Raw genomic sequence first — 19,031 nt, 5'->3', positions numbered from 1 at the left:
TAGGGGAGGAATTAGAGACAGTACGAGGAGGATGAGGATAAGAGAGTAGAGAGGATGAGGATAAAGAGAGGAGAGGAGGGATGAGGATAAGAGGGAGAGGAGGATAGAGGATAGAGAGTAGAGGGAAGGATAAGACGAGAGTAGAGGAGGATGAGGATAAGATAGAGTGAGAAGGAAGAGGAGGTTAAGAGAGTAGGGTAAAGAGAGTGAGGAGGAGGGATATAGAGAGGAGAGGATAGAGAAGGTGAGGGATAGAGAGGCAGAGAGGAGGATGAGGATAAGAGAGTAGGGGAGGATAAGAGAAGAGTAGAGGAGGATGAGGATAAGAGAGGAGGATGAGGATAAGAGAGTAGAGGAGGATGAGGATAAGAGAGGAGAGGAGGATGAGAGATAGAAGAGAGAGAAGAGGAGGATGAGGATAAAGAGAGGAGAGGAGGATGAGGATAGAGAGTAGAGGAGGATAGGATAAGAGAGAAGAGCAGGAAAAGAACAGCTGAGAGAGAGAGAGAGAGAGAGAGAGAGAGAGAGAGAGAGAGAGAGAGAGAGAGAGAGAGAGGAGAGAGAGAGAGAGAGAAAGAGAGAGAGAGAGAGAGAGAGAGAGAGAGACGGTTCAGAGATTCAGATTCAGATTCAGTAGATTTGTGGACAAAGCACACATACGAAGAGAGAGAGAGAGAGAGAGAGAGAGAGAGAGATTCAGATTCAGATTCAGTAAGATTTGTGACCTGTTGCCAGAAGAGAAGGGCAACCAGTGAAGAACAAACACCATCATAAATACAACCTATATTTATGTTTATTTATCTTCCATGTTGCACCTCATTACAACACTGTATATAGACATAATATGACATTTGAAATATCTTTTTATTTTATTTTTGGGAGTGAAATGTTTACTGTTTTTTTTATTGTTTATTTCACTTTTGTTTATAACCAATTTCACTTACTTTGGCAATGCAAACATATGTTTCCCATGCCAATAAAGCCCTTACATTGAATTGAGAGAGGTGTAAGATCAGGTAAAAACAGACAGTGATAACTGATCAGTTTGCTGCTGAATTTCTATTAGTGAGATTATTCCTTAGTGGACTAGAGCAGTTTCCTGGTACTCAGATCTACTGACATAACTAGGCCATCACAATGACGGACGAGGCGACTCCATCAAACACACAAATATACGCACGTGCGCACACACACGCACGCACGCACGCACCCACGCACACACACACACACACAGCGTGATGTTATGATGGAGGAGGGGTGTCAGTCCGTCACAGGAGAAATAGCCCCACTGCTCAGTTCATTAGGATTTAATGGATCGGACCATAATTCCATCTGCTTCTTAGTAAGATAGGTGGGAGGAGATATGGAGACGCACCTCCCTCTGTCCTCTGGAGAGACTGATAACTCTCTCTGTCACTAGAGTACATACACAACCTCAACCCTCAACTAACACACATACTCTCTCTATATCGCTCATACAAACACTGTCCTCCTGTCTAGCAGCTGTTTGGCATTGGCAGCCTACAGAGCAGCGGAACAGAGTAGCTACATCCTTTTCTGCTRATACCTGCATCCTCCACCAAGGGTCACATTGATGTCACCAGCAGGGTGCAGGGTGGGGACAACAGGGAGCTGATACCTGCATCCTCCACCAAGGGTCACAATGATGTCACCAGCAGGGTGCAGGGTGGGGACAACAGGGAGCTGATACCTGCATCCTCCACCAAGGGTCACATTGATGTCACCAGCAGGGTGCAGGGTGGGGACAACAGGGAGCTGATACCTGCATCCTCCACCNCTGATACCTGCATCCTCCACCAAGGGTCACATTGATGTCACCAGCAGGGTGCAGGGTGGGGACAACAGGGAGCTAATACCTCAGCCTCAAGGGGAAGGGTGTTATACTCTGTATACTGATGAGTTGATTTGGGGAGAACTGACAACTTATTAGGCTCAACGATGTAGGAGACGGGCTGTTATGTAGTCTGGAGCCAGCTAGCTGCATGAGATTTGATTATGGCTTCCAGAATAGGTGTTGTGTATCTCCATGATGACTTGATTTTGCAGTCGAAGCATCTTTCACTACTCTCTCTATGTCACTTCTCCTGCCTCCTGTCTCCTGCCTCCTGTCTCCTGCCTCTGGCCTGCCACTGTAGGAGATGTACATTACCAGTCAGAAGTTTGGACACACCTACTCACTCAAGGGTTTTTCTTTATTTTTACTATTTTCTAAGTTGTAGAATAATTGTGAAGACATCAAATCTATGAAATAGCACATATGGAATCATGTAGTAACCAAGAAAGTGTTAAACAAATCAAAATATAGTTTAGATTTCATATTCTTCACAGTAGCCACCCTTTGAGATGCTGACAGCATTGCACACTCTTGGCATTCCCTCAACCAGCTTTAAAACGTCTTAGGGCTAGGCCCCTTTTTTCTCAATTTCCGCCTGACTGACGTGCCCAAAGTAAACTGCGTGTTGATCAGGCCCTGAAGCCAGAATATGCATATAATTGGTACCATTGGAAAGAAAACACTTTGAAGTTTGTAGAAATGTAGGAGTAAAATAAAATAATGTAAAATAATGTAGGAGAATATAACACAATAGATATGGTAGGAGAACATCCAAAGAAAATCCAMCCTGAGTTTTTTTTTTTGAGACCATGCTCTTACAATGGAAAGTATAGGGGCATACTGAATTCTAGCTCCAAGGATGCAATTCCTATGGCTTCCACARTGTGTCAGCAGTCTATGTTCAAGGTTTCAGGCTTGTAACTTCCAAAACAAATAAGAAATATCAGTTTTAGACAGGGACACAGTCTTGGAAATTCGTGTTTGGGCACGCGATGAAGACAAGACGCACCTGCTAAAACCGGATTCCTATTGAACATACTTCTTTCCATAAGAAATATTATAGTTTGATTACATTTTAGGGTATCTGAGGAGTAAATAAAAAYATATTTTGACTTGTTGGTACAAAGTTTAGGGGTAGATTTTCGGATTCCTTTCTCTGCATGTTGAACGAGTGGATTACTCAAATCGATGACGCCAACTAAACTGACTTTTTGGGATATAAAGAAAGATTTTATCTAACAAAACGACCCTACATGTTATAGCTGGGACTCTTTGGATGACAAATCAGAGGAAGATTTTCAAAAAGTAAGTGAATATTTAATCGCTATTTGTGAATTTATGAAACCTGTGCAGGTGGAAAAATATTTTGATGTGGGGCGCCTTCCATTCACCTACTCTGYRTCTCACAAAGACACGGCGGTTGGAACGAAAAATCTCAAATTTGGACTCATCAGACCAATGGACAGATTTCCACTGGCCTAATGTCCATTGCTCATGTTTCCTGGCCCAAGCAAGTATCTTCTTATTATTGGTGTCCTTTAGTAGTGATTTCTTTGCAGCAATTCGACTGTGAAGGCCTGATTCACGCAATCTCCTCTGAACAGTTGATGTTGAGATGTGTCTGTTACTTGAACTCTGTGAAGTATTTATTTGTGCTGCAATTTGAGGTGCAGTTAACTCTAATAAACGTATCCTCTGTAGCAGATGTAACTCTGGATCTTCCTTTCCTGTGGTGGGCTATCTTCTGTACACCACCTCTACCTTGTCACAACACAACTGATTAGCTCAAACGCATTAAGAAGGAAAGAAATTCCACAAATGAACTTTGAACAAGGCACACCTGTCAATCCCTCAGTTAAATTCCTGTTGAACTTCCTGTTGAATCTGCAGACGTGTTGCTGTTGCGTTTTGTTGCTGTGCGTTTTGCTGCCAACTTTACTTTGCTAGCTGACAACTTTACGTTTTTTTTGTTTTGTTTTTGTTTTTAATTACCGTTTATATTTTAGTTTTTTTTCCATCGCAACTTTTTTCCCTCATTCAACTTTTTCACTCCGGACGCTTTATCTGGACATGGTTCGTCAACACCTTCAACAGCCGAAGCTAGTAGTAACATTAACATGATGTCTTCTAATTGCAGTCGCTGTACTCATAATATACAGGAGAACGATCGCCTTACGGCGAGAAAGCTGTGCTACAAGCCCAGCTTCAGACGCAATCGTTAGGCAAGGGTAATTTCAGTGTAGAAAGGAAGAAACAGCGTCTGTGCCACCAGTAAGTACAGATAGTAACGTTAGTATAAATCCGCCCCGCACAGTCCCCGCAGCCGGACAACTTTCTCATGGCTTCTGAGGGAAATGCTGTTGGAATGCTCAACCGGTGTCGTCATTCAGCCGCCAGAAACTTTCAACCGGTTCTCCCCATTATGTAGGCGAGTCGGAGTCTGAGTCCCTGAGTCTTTCTCTTGTCTCTACTCCTCCGTTACGGGGTCTGAGACGCCGAAGGCTCCCACCATTAGCTCTGACAAATTGAAAACCCTAGTCATTGGCGATCCATTACCCGCAGAGTTAGACTTAAAGCGAATCACCCAGCGATCATACACTGTTTACCAGGGGGCAGGGCTACCGACGTTAAGGCTAATCTAAAGATGGTGCTGGATAAAGCTAAATCTGGCGAGTGTAGAGAGTATAGAGATATTGTTATCCACGTCGGCACCAACGATGTTAGGATGAAACAGTCAGAGGTCCCAAGTGCAACATAGCTTCAGCGTGTAATAAGCTAGAAAGATGTGTCGGCATCGAGTAATGTGTCTCTGGCCCCCTCCAGTTAGGGGAGGTGACGAGCTCTACAGCAGAGTCTCAGCACTCAATCGCTGGTTGAAAAACTGTTTTTCTGCCCTCCCAAAGATAGAATTTGTAGATAATTGGCCCTCTTTCTGGGACTCACCCACAAACAGGACCAAGCCTGACCTGCTGAGGAGTGACGGACTCCATCCTAGCTGGAGGGGTGCTCTCATCTTATCTACCAACATAGATAGGGCTCTAACTCCTCTAGCCCCACAATGAAATAGGGTGCAGGCCAGGCAGCAGGCTGTTAGCCAACCTGCCAGCTTAGTGGAGTCTGCCATAGCCACAGTCAGTGTAGTCAGCCAGCCATACCCATTGAGACTGTGTCTGTGCCTCGACCTAGTTGGGCAAAATAAACATGGCGGTGTTCGCCTTAGCAATCTTATTAAGATAAAGACCTCCTCCATTCCTGCCATCATTGAAAGAGATCGTGATACCTCACATTCAAAAATAGGGTTTACTTAATGTTAGATCCCTTCACTTCAAAGGCAGTCATAGTCAATGAACTAATCACTGATCATAATCTTGATGTGATTGGCCTGACTGAAACATGGCTTAAGCCTGATGAATTTACTGGGTTAAATGAGGCTCACCTCCTGGTTACACTAGTGCCCATATCCCCCGTGCATCCCGCAAAGGCGGAGGTGTTGCTAACATTTACGATAGCAAATTTCAATTTACAAAAAAAAAAAATGGCGTTTTCGTCTTTGGAGCTTCTAGTCATGAAATCTATGCAGCCTACTCAATCACTTTTTATAGCTACTGTTTACAGGCCTCCTGGGCCATATACAGCGTTTCCTCTCTGAGTTTCCTGAAATTCCTATCAGACCTTGTAGTCATAGCAGATCATATTCTAATTTTTGGTGATTTTAATATTCACATGGAGAAGTCCACAGACCCACTCCAAAAGTCTTTCGGAGCCATTATCGACTCAGTGGTTTTGTCCAACATGTCTCTGGACCTACTCACTGCCACAGTCAATACTCTGGACCTAGTTTTTGTCCCATGGAATAAATGTTGTAGATCTTAAGTTTTTCCACATAATCCTGGACTATCGGACCACCATTTTTATTACTGTTTGCAATCGCAACAAATAATCTGCTCAGACCCCAACCAAGGAGCACAAAAGTCGTGCTAATAATTCTCAGACAACACAAAAATTCTTGATGCCCTTCCAGACTCCTTCTGCCTACCCAAGGATGTCAGAGACAAAATCAGTTAACCACCTAACTGAGGAACTCATTTAACCTTGCGCAATACCCTAGATGCAGTTGCACCCCTAAAAACGAAAAACATTTTGTCATAAGAAACTAGCTCCCTGGTATACCAGAAAATCCCGGCTTTGAAGCAAGCTTCCAGGAAATTGGAACGGAAATGGCGCCACACAACTGGAAGTCTTCCGACTAGCTTGGAAAGACAGTACCGTGCAGTACCGAAGAGCCCTCACTGCTGCTCGATCATCCTATTTTTCCAACTTAATCGAGGAAAATAAGAACATCCAAAATTTCTTTTTGATACTGTTGCGAGAACTAACTAAAAAGCACATTCCCAAAGAGAGGATGGCTTTCACTTCAGCAGTAATAAATCATGAACTTCTTTGAGGAAAAGATCAACGACCATTAGAAAGCAAATTACGGACTCCTCTTTGAATCTGCGTATTCTCCAGGCTTAGCGGATATGCGGATGACACACAGCTGTACATTTCAATGAAACATGTGAAGCCCCAAAATTGCCCTCGCTAGAAGCCTGTGTTTCAGACATAAGGAAGTGGATGGCTGAAAACTTTCTACTTTTAACTCGGACAAAACAAGAGATGCTTGTTCTAGGTCCAAGAAACAAGAGATCTTCTGTTAAATCTGACAATTCATCTTGATGGTTGTAAAGTCGTCTCAAATAATACTGTGAAGGACTCGGCGTTACTCTTGACCCTGATCTCTCTTTTGACGAACATATCAAGACTGTTTCAAGGACAGCTTTTTCATCTACGTAACATTTCAAAAAATCAGAATTTTTCTGTCCAAAAATGATGCAGAAAAATTAATCCATGCATTTGTTACTTCTAGGTTAGACTACTGCAATGCTCTACTTTCCGCTACCCGGATAAGCACTAAATAAACTTCAGTTAGTGCTAATAACGGCTGCTAGAATCCTGACTAGAACCAAGAAATTTGATCATATTACTCCGTGCTTAGCTTCCCTCACACTGGCTTCCTGTTAGGGAAGGCTGATTTCAAGGTTTTACTGTTAAACCTATAAAGCGTTACATGGGCTTGCTCCTACCTATCTTTCCGAGTTGGTCCTGCCGTACATACCAAATACGTACGCTACGGTCACAAGACGCAGGCCTCCAATTGTCCCTAAGAATTTCTAAGCAAACAGCGGAGGCAGGGCTTTCTCCTATAGATTCTCCATTTTTATGGAAACAGTCTGCCTACCCTGTGAGAGACGCAGACTCGGTCTCAACCTTTAAGTCTTTACTGAAGACTTATATCTTCAGTAGTCATATGATTGAGTGTAGTCTGGCCCAGGAGTGTGAAGGTGAACGGAAAGGCTCTGGAGCAACGAACCGCCTTGCTGTCTCTGCCAGGCCGGTTCCCCTCTCTCCACTGGGATTCTCGCCTCTAACCCTGTTACAGGGGCTGAGTCACTGGCTTGCTGGTGCTCTTTCATTGCCGTCCCTGAGGGGTGCGTCACTTTGAGTGGGTTGAGTTACTGACGTGATCTTCGCTGTCTGGGTTGGCGCCCCCTTGTTTGTGCTGTGGTGAGAACCTTTGTGGGCTATACTCGGCCTTGCTCAGGATTGTAGTTGGTGGTGAGGATTTCTCTAGTGGTGCGGGGCTGTGCTTTGGCAAAAGTGGGTGGGGTTATATCTTCCATTTGGCCTGTCCGGGGGTTTCCTGGATGGGGCCACAGTGTTCCTGACCGTCCTGTCTCAGCTCCAGTATTTATGCTGCAGTAGTGTTGTGTCGGGGGCTAGGGTCAGTTGTTACCTGGAGTACTTCTCCTTTCTTATCAGTGTCCTGTGTGAATTTAAGTTGCTCTCTTCTAATCTCCTCGTTCTCTCTTTCTCTCTGAGAACTGAGCCCTAGACCATACGTCAGGACTAACCGGGCATGATGAACCTTGCTGTCCCAGTCCGCCTGGCTTGCTGCTATTCCAGTTTCAACTATTGCTGTGGTTTACGGAACCCCTACCTGTCCAGACCGTGCTGTTTCACTTAATGATCGGCTATGAAAGCCAACTGAGATTTTATTCCTGATTATTATTTGACATCGCTTGTCATTATGAACATTTAAGAAGTTTGGCTTCTCTCTAATTTCTCCTTTCTCTCTTTCTTTCTCTCGGAGACCTGAGCCTAGGAACATACGTCGGAACTACCGTGCCGTGGTGACTCCACTTGCTGTCCCAGTCGCTGGCCATGTCTGCTATTCAGTTTCAACTGTTTGCCTGCGGTTATGGAACCCTACCTGTCCAGACCTGCTGTTTTCAACTCTTAATGATCGGCTTTGAAAAGCCAACTGAGATTTATTCCTGATTATTATTTGACCTCTGTCATTTATGGAAAATTTTGAAAATCTTGGCTCTCTCTAATTTTCTCCTTCTCTCTTTCTTTCTCTCGGAGGACCTGGGCTAGGAACCATGCGTCGGGACTGCCGCCCGTGGTGACTCCTTGCTGTCCCCAGTCCGCCTGGCCTTGCTGCTATTCAGTTTCAGCTGTTCTGCCTGCGTTTATGGAACCGCACCTGTCCGAGACCTGTTGTTTTTAACTTTGATGATCGGCTAGAAAACCCACTGAAAATTATTCATGATTATATTTGACAGCCTTGTCACTTATGAACATTTTTTGAACATCTTGGCATAGTTCTGTATAATCTCCACCGGCACAGCCAGAAGAGGACTGGCCACCCCTCATAGCACTGGTTCTCTCTAGGTTTCTTCCTAGGTTTTGGCCTTTCTAGGGAGTTTTTCCTAGCCACGGGTGCTTCTAACCTGCATTACTAGTGTTTGGGTTTTAGGCTGGGTGTCTGTACAGCATCTTCGAGATATTAGCTGATGTACGAAGGGCTATATAAAATAAAATTGATTGGATTGATTGATTGAATTGAAATGCATTCCAGGTCACTACCTCATGAAGCTGGTTGAAGAGATGCCAAGAGTGTGCAAAGCTGTCATCAAGGCAAGGTGGCTACTTTGAGAATCTCAAATATAAAATATATTTTGATTTACTACATGATTCCATATGTCTATTTCATAGTTTGAGGGCTTCCCTATTATTCTACAATGTAGAAAATAGTAAAAATAAAGAAAAACCCTTGAATGAGTAGGTGTGTAAACTTTTGACTGGTACTGGTATATTCCTATGCACTAATGACACCATCATAACAGCTCAGTAGTATATCACGCAGCAGGTTTGCCTGAGATGGTATTGAACAGGGTGGTGGACGTAGACGTTTTGTTGGATTCACTTCCCACAGAATACCATTATACTAATGAGAGATCATTTAGACTAGCACATCCTTTATGCAGACAGGAAGTAAAGAAGGCAAGTGTGTGTGTGTCTGTGTGAGTTTCACATGTGTGTGTTCACGTATGTTGCGTGCTGTTGTTTTATGCTTATGTATTTAGTACAATGACAGTGAGTCACTGAATCCAACATGACATTTACAACCTTGGAAAAAGTTCCCCTTGTCCACTCCATCAGTCCGATGGTGATGTGCAATCACCAGAAGGCTGTGATGAATATAAAGAGATGAATTGATGGAAAGCAAGAAGTGGAGAGAAAAGCAACAGAGGATGGTGTTCTCTCTCTCAACCAGCCTGGAGTGTGGATGGGAGACTTAATACACTCACAGTGCCACAATACATATTACTCAGAGTACGAGGTCACAAAGTGAGAGAAGAATGTGTGTGAGGAAAATAAGTGTGTGTGAGGGAAAATAAGTGTGTGTGTGTTGTGTGTGTGTGTGTGTGTGGTGTGTGTGTGTGTGTGTGTTGTGGTGTGTGTGTGTGTGTGTGTGTGTGTGTGTGTGTGTGTGTGTGTGTGGTGTGTGTGGTGTGTGTGTGTGTGTGTGTGTGTGTGTGTGTGTGTGTGTGTGTATATGCATACTGTAAGCGTCGCTCACGGAAAGGAAGTTAAAGAGGGTCTAACACTTTGGGACTGGGCTATTGGCTGTTATGGATAATAAATTAGAGCTGCACCCATCCAGTACCTCACTCCACTCCACAGTGAGATGGTGAGCGGGAGGAGAAAGAATGTGGTTGGTTGAACAGTACATCTAACAGTGGGAGGCTTAACTGATAAGTTGCCAGTGGGATTTTAGATCCTGTATTATCATTAGCATAATGTGGCACGTAGCCATAGCATGAATGCCAAGTATAGCAGAGGGCTAAGGCTGTGCTTGCTAGCCTAGCGGTAGCATWGGGCTAAGACCCCAGAGGGCTAAGACCCCAGAGACAGTAGACTAACTAGCTTCGCTAATGCTCCTCCTCACACTCTTCATCACTCCCTTAGTTGAATTATTTTTTTTAATTATTATTTTATTTTTCCGGTGCTCTCAGTTACAGTAGATGGACTGAACTCCACAGTACCTAAGGTGCACTTATTGTTGTCTAAGTCTGCGGGGAGGGGATCCAGGGAGTGCTCTGTAGGCTAGCTCCCACTCTTAAATAAGTTACGACATCATTGATGATATTGAGAACCCTGGTCCTCCGCTCCCACATACTTTGAAGTTTAACCCACGAAAGTCGATGTCCACGCCCCCATGGAAATCGAATTAGCATAATAGTTTAAGCTAGAGATATCTGTTTTTGCATTGGATGCGTCTGAATCCACCGCATCCGCCTATGTCTCACAGCTAGAGCAGTGTTTGTCAGACCATGAGACATCCCAAAAATCTGTCTTCTCACAAAATATTTTGTAGCGTCCGAACGATTTGGCCTACAGTTGAAAAAATGTATGGAAGTATATAAGGAGACTGTTTAGAGCCAAAAATAAGGGGTGAAATACATGTACAAAAAAATGTTTCCTTAACTTTCTTATATCTCTCAATGTCAACAGTGACTCCGGGATGCTGGCCTTCTAGGTGGAGTTGCAAAGAAAAGACCATATCAAATCAAATCAAATTTTATTGGTCACATACACATGGTTAGCAGATGTTAAATGCGAGTGTAGCGAAATGCTTGTGCTTCTAGTTCCGACAGTGCAGTAATATCTAACAAGTAATCTAACAATTTCAAGTGTAAAGGGATGATTAAGAATATGTACATATAAATATATGGACGAGCGATGGCCGTGCGGCATAGGCAAGATGTAGTAGATGGTATAGAGTACAGCATATACATATGAGATGAGTAATGTAGGGTATGTAAACATTATATAAAGTGGCATTGTTTAAGTGACAGTGACTAGGGTGGGTTATCTAGATGATTAATGATCTATGTTGGCGAGGTATGGTTCCCAATCAGAGGCAGCTGTTTATCGTTGTCTCTGATTGGGGATCATATTTAGGCAGCCATTTCCCCATTGTGCTTTGTGGGATCTTGTCTAGGTATAGTTGCCTGCGAGCACTACTTTGAGCTTCACGTTTWGTTTTTTCACTTTATTGTTTTTTTCCTTTGAGTTTATCTTCCAAATAAAAAGGATGGAAACATACCACGCTGCATCTTGGTCCACTCCTTATAACGATCGTGACAGAGGACCAAGCAGCGTGCCCAGGAGGAGGAAGTATCCTGGACTTGGGTAGAGATTCTGGATGGGAAGGGATCCTGGACTTGGGAAGAAATCCTGGGAGGACAGGATCGCCTTCCGTGGAAGCAGACGCAAGCGGTGAGGGAAGGACAGCGACGACGCCAGGGTTCGCGGCCATGACGCAAGCCCAAAAAACAGCCCAACATTTTGGGGGGGGAGGCACACGGAGTGGTCGGCGACGCTGAGGGGTGAGTCAGAGACCGAGGAGGAATATTGGGACAGATTGAGCGAGGAGTGGGCGGCGAAAATTGAGGGGAGGGAACCAGAGACTGTCAGTGAGTGGAGGGAGAATGTGGAGGAGAGAGAAATGAGAGAGTTGTTGAATTGGTGGAGGATGCACGACATTTGCCCTCAGGAGCTTGTTATCGATTTAAAGCCACCTGAGTCAGCTCTCCGTACTCATCCTGAGAAGTGTGTTAAAGTTCCGGTACAAGTGATGCCGGCTATACGCACCAGGTCTCCAGTACGCCTTCCCAGCCCAGTACGTCCTGTGCCAACTCCCCGTACTCGTCCTGAGAAGTGTGTTAAAGTTCCGGTACAAGTGATGCCGGCTATACGCACCAGGTCTCCAGTGCGCCTTCACAGCCCAGTACGTCCTGTGCCAACTCCTCGTACTCACCGTGTGAAGAGTGTCATCGTTCCGGTACAATGTGTGCCGGTTCTACGCACGGTGTCTCCAGTGCGCCTCCACAGCCCGGTACGTTCTGTTCCTGCTCCTCGCACTCTCCCTCAAGTGTGCATTCCCAGTCAGGTACGTCCTGTACCTGCTCCTCACACTCTCCTTGGAGTGCGTGTCCCCAGTCCAGTACGTCCTGTACCTGCTCCTTGCAATCGCCCTGAGGTGCATGTCACCAGCCCGGTGCCACCTGTACCGGTCTCACGCATCAGGCCTCCAGTGCGCCTCCACAGTTCAGTACATCCTGTGCCTCCTCCCCGCGCTTGCCCTGAAGTGCGTGTCACCATCCCGGTGCCACCTGTACCGGCCCCACGCATCAGGCCTCCAGTGCGCCTCCACAGTCCAGAGCTTCCGGCGACAATTCCCAGTCCAGAGATTCCGGCGACAGTTCCCAGTCCAGAGCTTCCGGTGACAGTTCCCAGTCCAGAGCTTCCGGCGACATTCCACAGTCCGGAACCTCCTGAGACGGTCCGCAGTTCGGAACCTCCTGAGACGGTCCGCAGTCCTGAACCTCCTGAGACGGTCCGCAGTCCGGAACCTCCTGAGACGGTCCGCAGTCCGGAACCTCCTGAGACGGTCAACGGTCCGGAGCCACCAGCGACGGTCGGCAGTCCAGAGCCTCTAGCGACAGTCTGCGGTCCTGAGCCTCCAGCGACGGTCTGCGGTCCAGAGCCTCCAGCGACGGTCTGCGGTCCAGAGTCTTCAGCGACGGTATGTGGTCCAGAGTCTCCAGCGACGGTCTGCGGTCCAGAGCTTCCTGCGACCGGGTCGCAGTTCAGAGCCTCCAAGCGACAGTTCAGTTCAGAGCTTCCGGCGACAAGTTCCCCAGTCCAGAGTCTCGGGGACGTTCCCATTCCAGAGCTTTCCCGGCGAGGACATCACAGTCCGGAACCTCCGGAGACGGTCCCAGTGGAGCCGTCTGGAGACGGTCCGCCAGTCTGAACCTCCGGAGACGGTCGCGTCGAACCCTGAGGGTCGCGTCGGAAACTCCTGGATCACGTCGAGGCGACGGTTCGGACATGTCCAGCAGCCTCTAGCTGATTGGTCTGGCTGGTCCAATAGCCTCCAGCGACGGTCTGCGCGTTTTGTCCCCCCAGAGCCTCAGCGACGGTCTGCGTTCCAGAGTCTTCAGTGACGTCGCGGTCCAGAGTCTCCAGCGACGGTCGGCAGTTCAGAGCCTCCAGCGACGGTCGGCAGTCCAGAGCCTCCAGCGACGGTCGGCAGTCCAGAGCCTCCAGTGACAGTCTGCGGTCCAGAGCCTCCAGAGGGGGTTCCCAGTCTAGAACTTCCTGCGAGGGTTCCCAGTCCGGAGCCTCCGGCAACGGTCGGCAGTCCAGAGCCTCCAGCGACGGTCTGCGGTCCAGAGCCTCCAGTGACAGTCTGCAGTCCAGAGCCTCCAGCGAGGGTTCCCAGTCCTGAGCGTCCGGCAACAATCTACGGTCCGGTTCCTCCGGCGACGATCTACGGTCCGACTTCTCCGGCGACGATSCACGGTCCGGAGCCTCCGGCAACGATCCACTGTCCGGTGCCTCTGGCGACGATCCCCGGTCTGGAGTCMCCGGCGACGATCTACGGTCCTTTGAGTGCGTGTCCCCAGTCCAGTACGTCCTGTACCTGCTCCTCGCACTCGCCCTGAGGTGCGTGTCACCAGCCGGGTGCCACCTGTACCGGTCCCACGCATCAGGCCTCCAGTGCGCCTCCACAGTCCAGTATGTCCTGTGCCTCCTCCCCGCACTCGCCCTGAGGTGCATGTCACCAGTCCGGTGCCACCTGTACCAGCCCCACGCATCAGGCCTCCAGTGTGCCTCCACAGTCCAGAGCTTCCGGCGACAGTTCCCAGTCCAGAGCTTCCGGCGACGGTCCACAGTCCGGAACCTCCTGAGACAGTCCGCAGTACGGAACCTCCTGAGACGGTCTGGAGTCCCCGGCGACGATCTACTGTCCGGCTCCTCTGGCGACGATCCACGCTCCGGAGCTTCCGGTGACGACCCACGGTCCGGTTCCTCCGGCGACGACCCACGGTTCGGTTCCTCCGGCGAGGATCCACGGTTCGGAGCTTCCGGCGACGATCCCCGCACCAGAGCCGCCATGGAAGATGATGTATCTGCGAGCGGAGTGGGTACTTCGCCCCGCACCGGAGCCGCCCCCGACGGTAGATGCCCACCCGGACCCTCCCCTATTGAGTCAGGTTTTGCGGTCGGAGTCCGCACTTTTGGGGGGGTACTGTCACGCCCTGACCATAGAGAGCTATTTACAACATTAACAATGTCTACACTCTATTTATGACCAATTTWATGTTATTTTAATTGGACAAAAAATKKGCTTTTCTTTCAAAAACAAGGACATTTCTAAGTGACCCTAAACTTTTGAACAGTAGTGTATTTCTTTGTTACTTCATKGGGTCTTAAAATTCAAAATCAAATTGCTAAATGATCCTTGGTATGACCTTCTTAAAACAATTCCATGTAGTTTAGTATGACATGTATTGTGCATTTCTGCCATTCAGAGGGTGAATGGGCAAGACTTTAAGTGCCTTTGAACGGGGTATGGTAGTAGGTGCCAAGCGCAACGGTTTGAGTGTGTCAAGAACTGCAACGCTGCTGAGTTTTTCACGCTCAACAGTTTCCTGTGTGTATCAAGAATGGTCCACCACCCAAAGGACCATCCATGCCCCTACGAATTGAGGCTGTCCTGAGGGCAAAAGGGGGTGCATCTCAATATTAGGAAGGTTTTCCTAATGGTTTGTATACTCAGTGTATATTATGCTCTCTCTCTCTCTCTCTCTCTCTCTCTCTCTCTCTCTCTCTCTCTCTCTCTCACGGTCTTCTCATTTTAAGAACATAAAACACACGAACACAGCTCTGTGTCTCTGTGAGTGTGATGAACATGGCTCATTTACACGCTTTATCTAATGTCAACCATTTTACGAGCCATGAGAGAGGCTATAACTGTGTATGTTTTCTTTAGGGTAGCCAGCTGGCTATGGCTGGGGCTGAGGAGGAGAGGAGAATGGTCATAGCCTATATAAACATGCCAAGTTTCCTTCAGGATGGGGAGGAATTAATGTAATCCTCTGTCTTGAATGATCTTAGAATGACTTCTAGTTTCTAAGACCATAATATAGATCCCCCAGGGATACTTACCAAACACTTGACTACTCAGTTGTGTTATTCTTCAACTGATAGAATAGTTTCTACAGTGTTTGTATGCTTTATAAATGACCCAAAATAGCAACTTTAATAGCAATACTAAACTGTAGAAGCTTTCCCCTCTGATCCTTCCACATACATCAATGTAATGAACAGAAAAAACACACACTGACGTCCTCCCTTTCACCTCTTCAGAAGCTTGAGTGGTTCTGGCTATATAAACTTCTCCCCACTGAGCTGAGTGGGTTTAGGCTAGGTTCAAAGGTCAATCAATAAATCAATCACATTTATTTACAAAGCACTTTTTACATCAGCAAAGAGCAAGCAGAAGCAGAGGCATGCCCAGGAACAAACCACTCATATATCAAAGGGTCAAAGGTCAAGTTAAAGGTTAAAGGTGAGATGTTACATTACCTTTGTTGGCGAAGAGCTGGGAGACGTCTGAGCAGGAGACGTTGACAATCTGGCCCACCTCAGCCCGTGACCAGCATCTGATCTCATCCCACTCTGTACGACACCCTGGCACACACACAGGTACGCAGGCACGCACGCACGCACACACACACACACACACACACACACACACACACACACACACACACACACACACCACACCCACACACACACACACACACACACACACACACACACACACACACACAACACACATCACACACACACACACAACACACACACCACACAACAACACACAGGAAGACATGGCATTCTTTAGCACCTGATCCAATCACCACTCCATAAGACACCATGAGAGACTCACACGCACGCATGGATGTACGCGCAACACAAACAGGAAGCAGAAAGAGTGGATTTTAACACAGTGTGTCACTTTCTGTAAGCAAGCTAGACGAATAGCGGATTTGTGCCGTGTTTGATGGGTCCACTGTGAACTCTAACAGACAGTAGATCACAGTAGAATTGGAGGAACAGGGAAATTAATGACAGTGTGTCATCATCATAGAGAAAATGTATAGAGATCCTTACTTGGAAATAAGCAGTTTTTGCATGGAAATTGCCATTGAGGGCCTTCACAATGTTAAAGTAATCAACTGAGTGGGGATTCCTATGGGTGGGGAGTCCTATGGGTTGGGAGCAATGTTGGTTATTAGTTACTTTAAAACGTTATATATTACATATTACTCGTTAGAGTTAACAAAAATACCTTGTTACTTTACAACAAGTGGTCACCAACCCGTCGATCAGGATCGACTGGTCGATCTCCAAGGCATTCCTAGTCGATCACCAAACATTTATGTAAAAACAATGCTGGATTAAGCCTTGCTTTCCTATTTTTTTTTTTAAGGTTTCGTGCTGTTAGTTGTAGGTACACTTTATTCAGCAGCCCTAGTGCCGGGAAGGCAAAGTGTACCATTTTGATCCATTTCATATGTCTGAAGGTAGAACTCCGCCTACCCGGCAGGCACAGAGAGCAAATCAAGTGCACCTACAGGCCCACCGCTCACTAATCAGATAATTCATATCACAATGTGTCCACAGTTTATTTGAGCCGTAGACTGTAAAAATAAGGCTTGATCGCACAGCAAAGTTGATACCGTGAGATTTCAGCTTTTTTTTAACCATGACTAGAGAGAGACTGAACGAATACAGCAAAGCACTGCTGTTTTTATGAGTAAGTTCATGAAAATTGTTTTTCAGTACTGCCAACACATTGTTCAACACTTTTATAAGCCATAAAATGAGCTACAATCAGCTGCAATGAATGAGTAACCTATAGCAAAGTGTTTCCATGTTGTGATGTTATTATTAGGTGCTTGTCTCTTTTATATTGAGGAATATTTCACTTTATCTGGACATCGGATTAACAACATGAATTGGTGCATGAGGCAGAAATAATGCAGTGCGACTTGAATTTCGCTGTCAGCTGGAAGACAGTGTCCCCTTTTCTATGCGGAGGGAGGGAGAGCAAAGAGAGCGAGAGCGAAGGGAGGGAGAGCGGAGAGACTGTGAGTCGGTTGAGAGGCAGCCTCACCCCTGCTCTCTCCCTTCTCTCAAACTGACCATCAGATTAGTCCAGTAAATTAATAAAAATGGTTAATTATTATGCTTACTCAGCTGTGCCTGAAAAGTAATTCAACAAGTGATCTATTACAAGTGTGATCATTTTACAAGTATAACATTTTTTGTTATATAATTTCAAAATGGTCTGAGAAGAACAACATTGGCAGGGAAATTCAAGCATAGCAGATATGCAGTGATAACGTATTGGGCATATAGCCTACTACAAACTTCATTGYTACAGAACTGTTATTAATAGGTTAATGTTGCATAGACTTACGTAAAAAAATGAATTGAAGCAGTAGATCTCAACATGCATTTTGATTCAAAAAGTGATCTTGACTCAGAAAAGGTTGGTGACCACTGCTGTACAATATTACTTTGTGTGGAAAGTAACACGTTAAATTACTAGTTATATTACTAGTTATATTACTTTGCGTTACTTTGTTTGACACTCGCTGGGAGCAAGGCGAGCCACATGCGCTCTACCAAAGATAGGCTACTTACTACCTCAGGTTTGATCACTAGTTTGGCCTTTCATCTGTGGCGCTGCTTTCCTGTGCTRGTCTACAAGTGCTGCTCTATCATATGGGCTGCTCAATTAGCCACATACAGTGTGAGCCAAACATCTGTACAGATGTTCTATCTTTTCATTCAAAATCCCATAGATATGTATAGAGGGCACACTTGTCACTAGAAGGTGAGGCCCTCTGTGGGCTTTGCTATCACAGAAGTGATCAATGGCAAAGATCAGAGGTGCACCCTCTATACATTTCTATGGAGAGCTGTCATGACATTTCTCCTAACAGCTTTTTTCCACTCGCTCGAGAACTAAATGAGGAAACAAGTTGAGATTGGATCATGGAAATGCGCCCGGTAGAGATATAATTCCGAAAGTAGCGCACGCATTGTTTGACAGTAAATTGTTTGACAGTAAAAGTAAATGTAATAATATTACCCAATGTGAAAAAGTAACACTCTACTATACTCCGTTAATCATAAAAGTAATCTGGTTACGTAACTCGTTAATTTTGTAACACGTTACCCCAAACACTGGTTGGGAGCAATCAGCTAATGATCAGAGCATTGTCTTCTTCATATTGTTTTGCTTAGTTTGTAAATGGCTTTAAGCTATCACTGTCATCAATAAATGAATGACACACACGATTTGGTTCAATACTCCAGCACTGTAGGGGGCAGTAAATCACCAGTATTAGCTTTACACATCAAAATAAGAAGAAATTGACTACTTTAAAATGGTGATAGCCTCAATGGTGCTGCCGATGCTGGTCCTTGTCTAGGGAGCAGCAAGAGGAACTGCCTACCTTCAGGCTATGATCACACCCTACATCCCAACCCAAGTTCTCTGTTCTGGCACCTCTGGTCTCGTTGCTCTCCTACCCCTACGGGAGGGCAGCTCCCACAGCCCAGTCCAAACTCTACTCTGTCCTGGCACCCCAATGGTGGAACCAGCTAGGACAGCAGAGTCCCTGCCCATCTTACAAACACATCTGAAACCCTACCTCTACATAGAGTATCTTAAATAATCCCAAAGCACCCTCCCACCCACATTTTCCTCCTAGGAGGCCCACCAGACAAAAACAACCGGCCCATTTTCTGTTCCTAGAGCTCCCACACCGGCCCATTTTTTCTCTCCTAGAGGCCCACACGGCCACATTTCTTCTAGAGGCCCACCCGGCCATTTTCTTCTTCTAGAGGCCCCACA

At 46.2% G+C, this 19,031-nt stretch overlaps 1 protein-coding gene across 1 annotated transcript in view; it reads right to left on the bottom strand.

Moving 5' to 3' along the window:
* The window catches only part of LOC112072909 (pituitary adenylate cyclase-activating polypeptide type I receptor-like), a 73,671-nt gene that overhangs the window by 16,567 nt on the left and 38,073 nt on the right, over window positions 1–19,031 (bottom strand). The window contains exon 3 of the mRNA XM_024140287.2: window positions 15,686–15,790. Coding sequence (XP_023996055.1) covers window positions 15,686–15,790 — 105 coding nt within the window. The remainder of the gene's footprint in view (window positions 1–15,685; window positions 15,791–19,031) is intronic.

Source organism: Salvelinus sp. IW2-2015, unplaced genomic scaffold (assembly GCF_002910315.2).
Source record: "Salvelinus sp. IW2-2015 unplaced genomic scaffold, ASM291031v2 Un_scaffold2081, whole genome shotgun sequence".
Lineage (NCBI taxonomy): Eukaryota > Metazoa > Chordata > Actinopteri > Salmoniformes > Salmonidae > Salvelinus > Salvelinus sp. IW2-2015.
The sequence above is the reverse complement of the archived record's forward strand: the minus strand, read 5'-3'. Positions and strand labels throughout refer to the sequence as shown.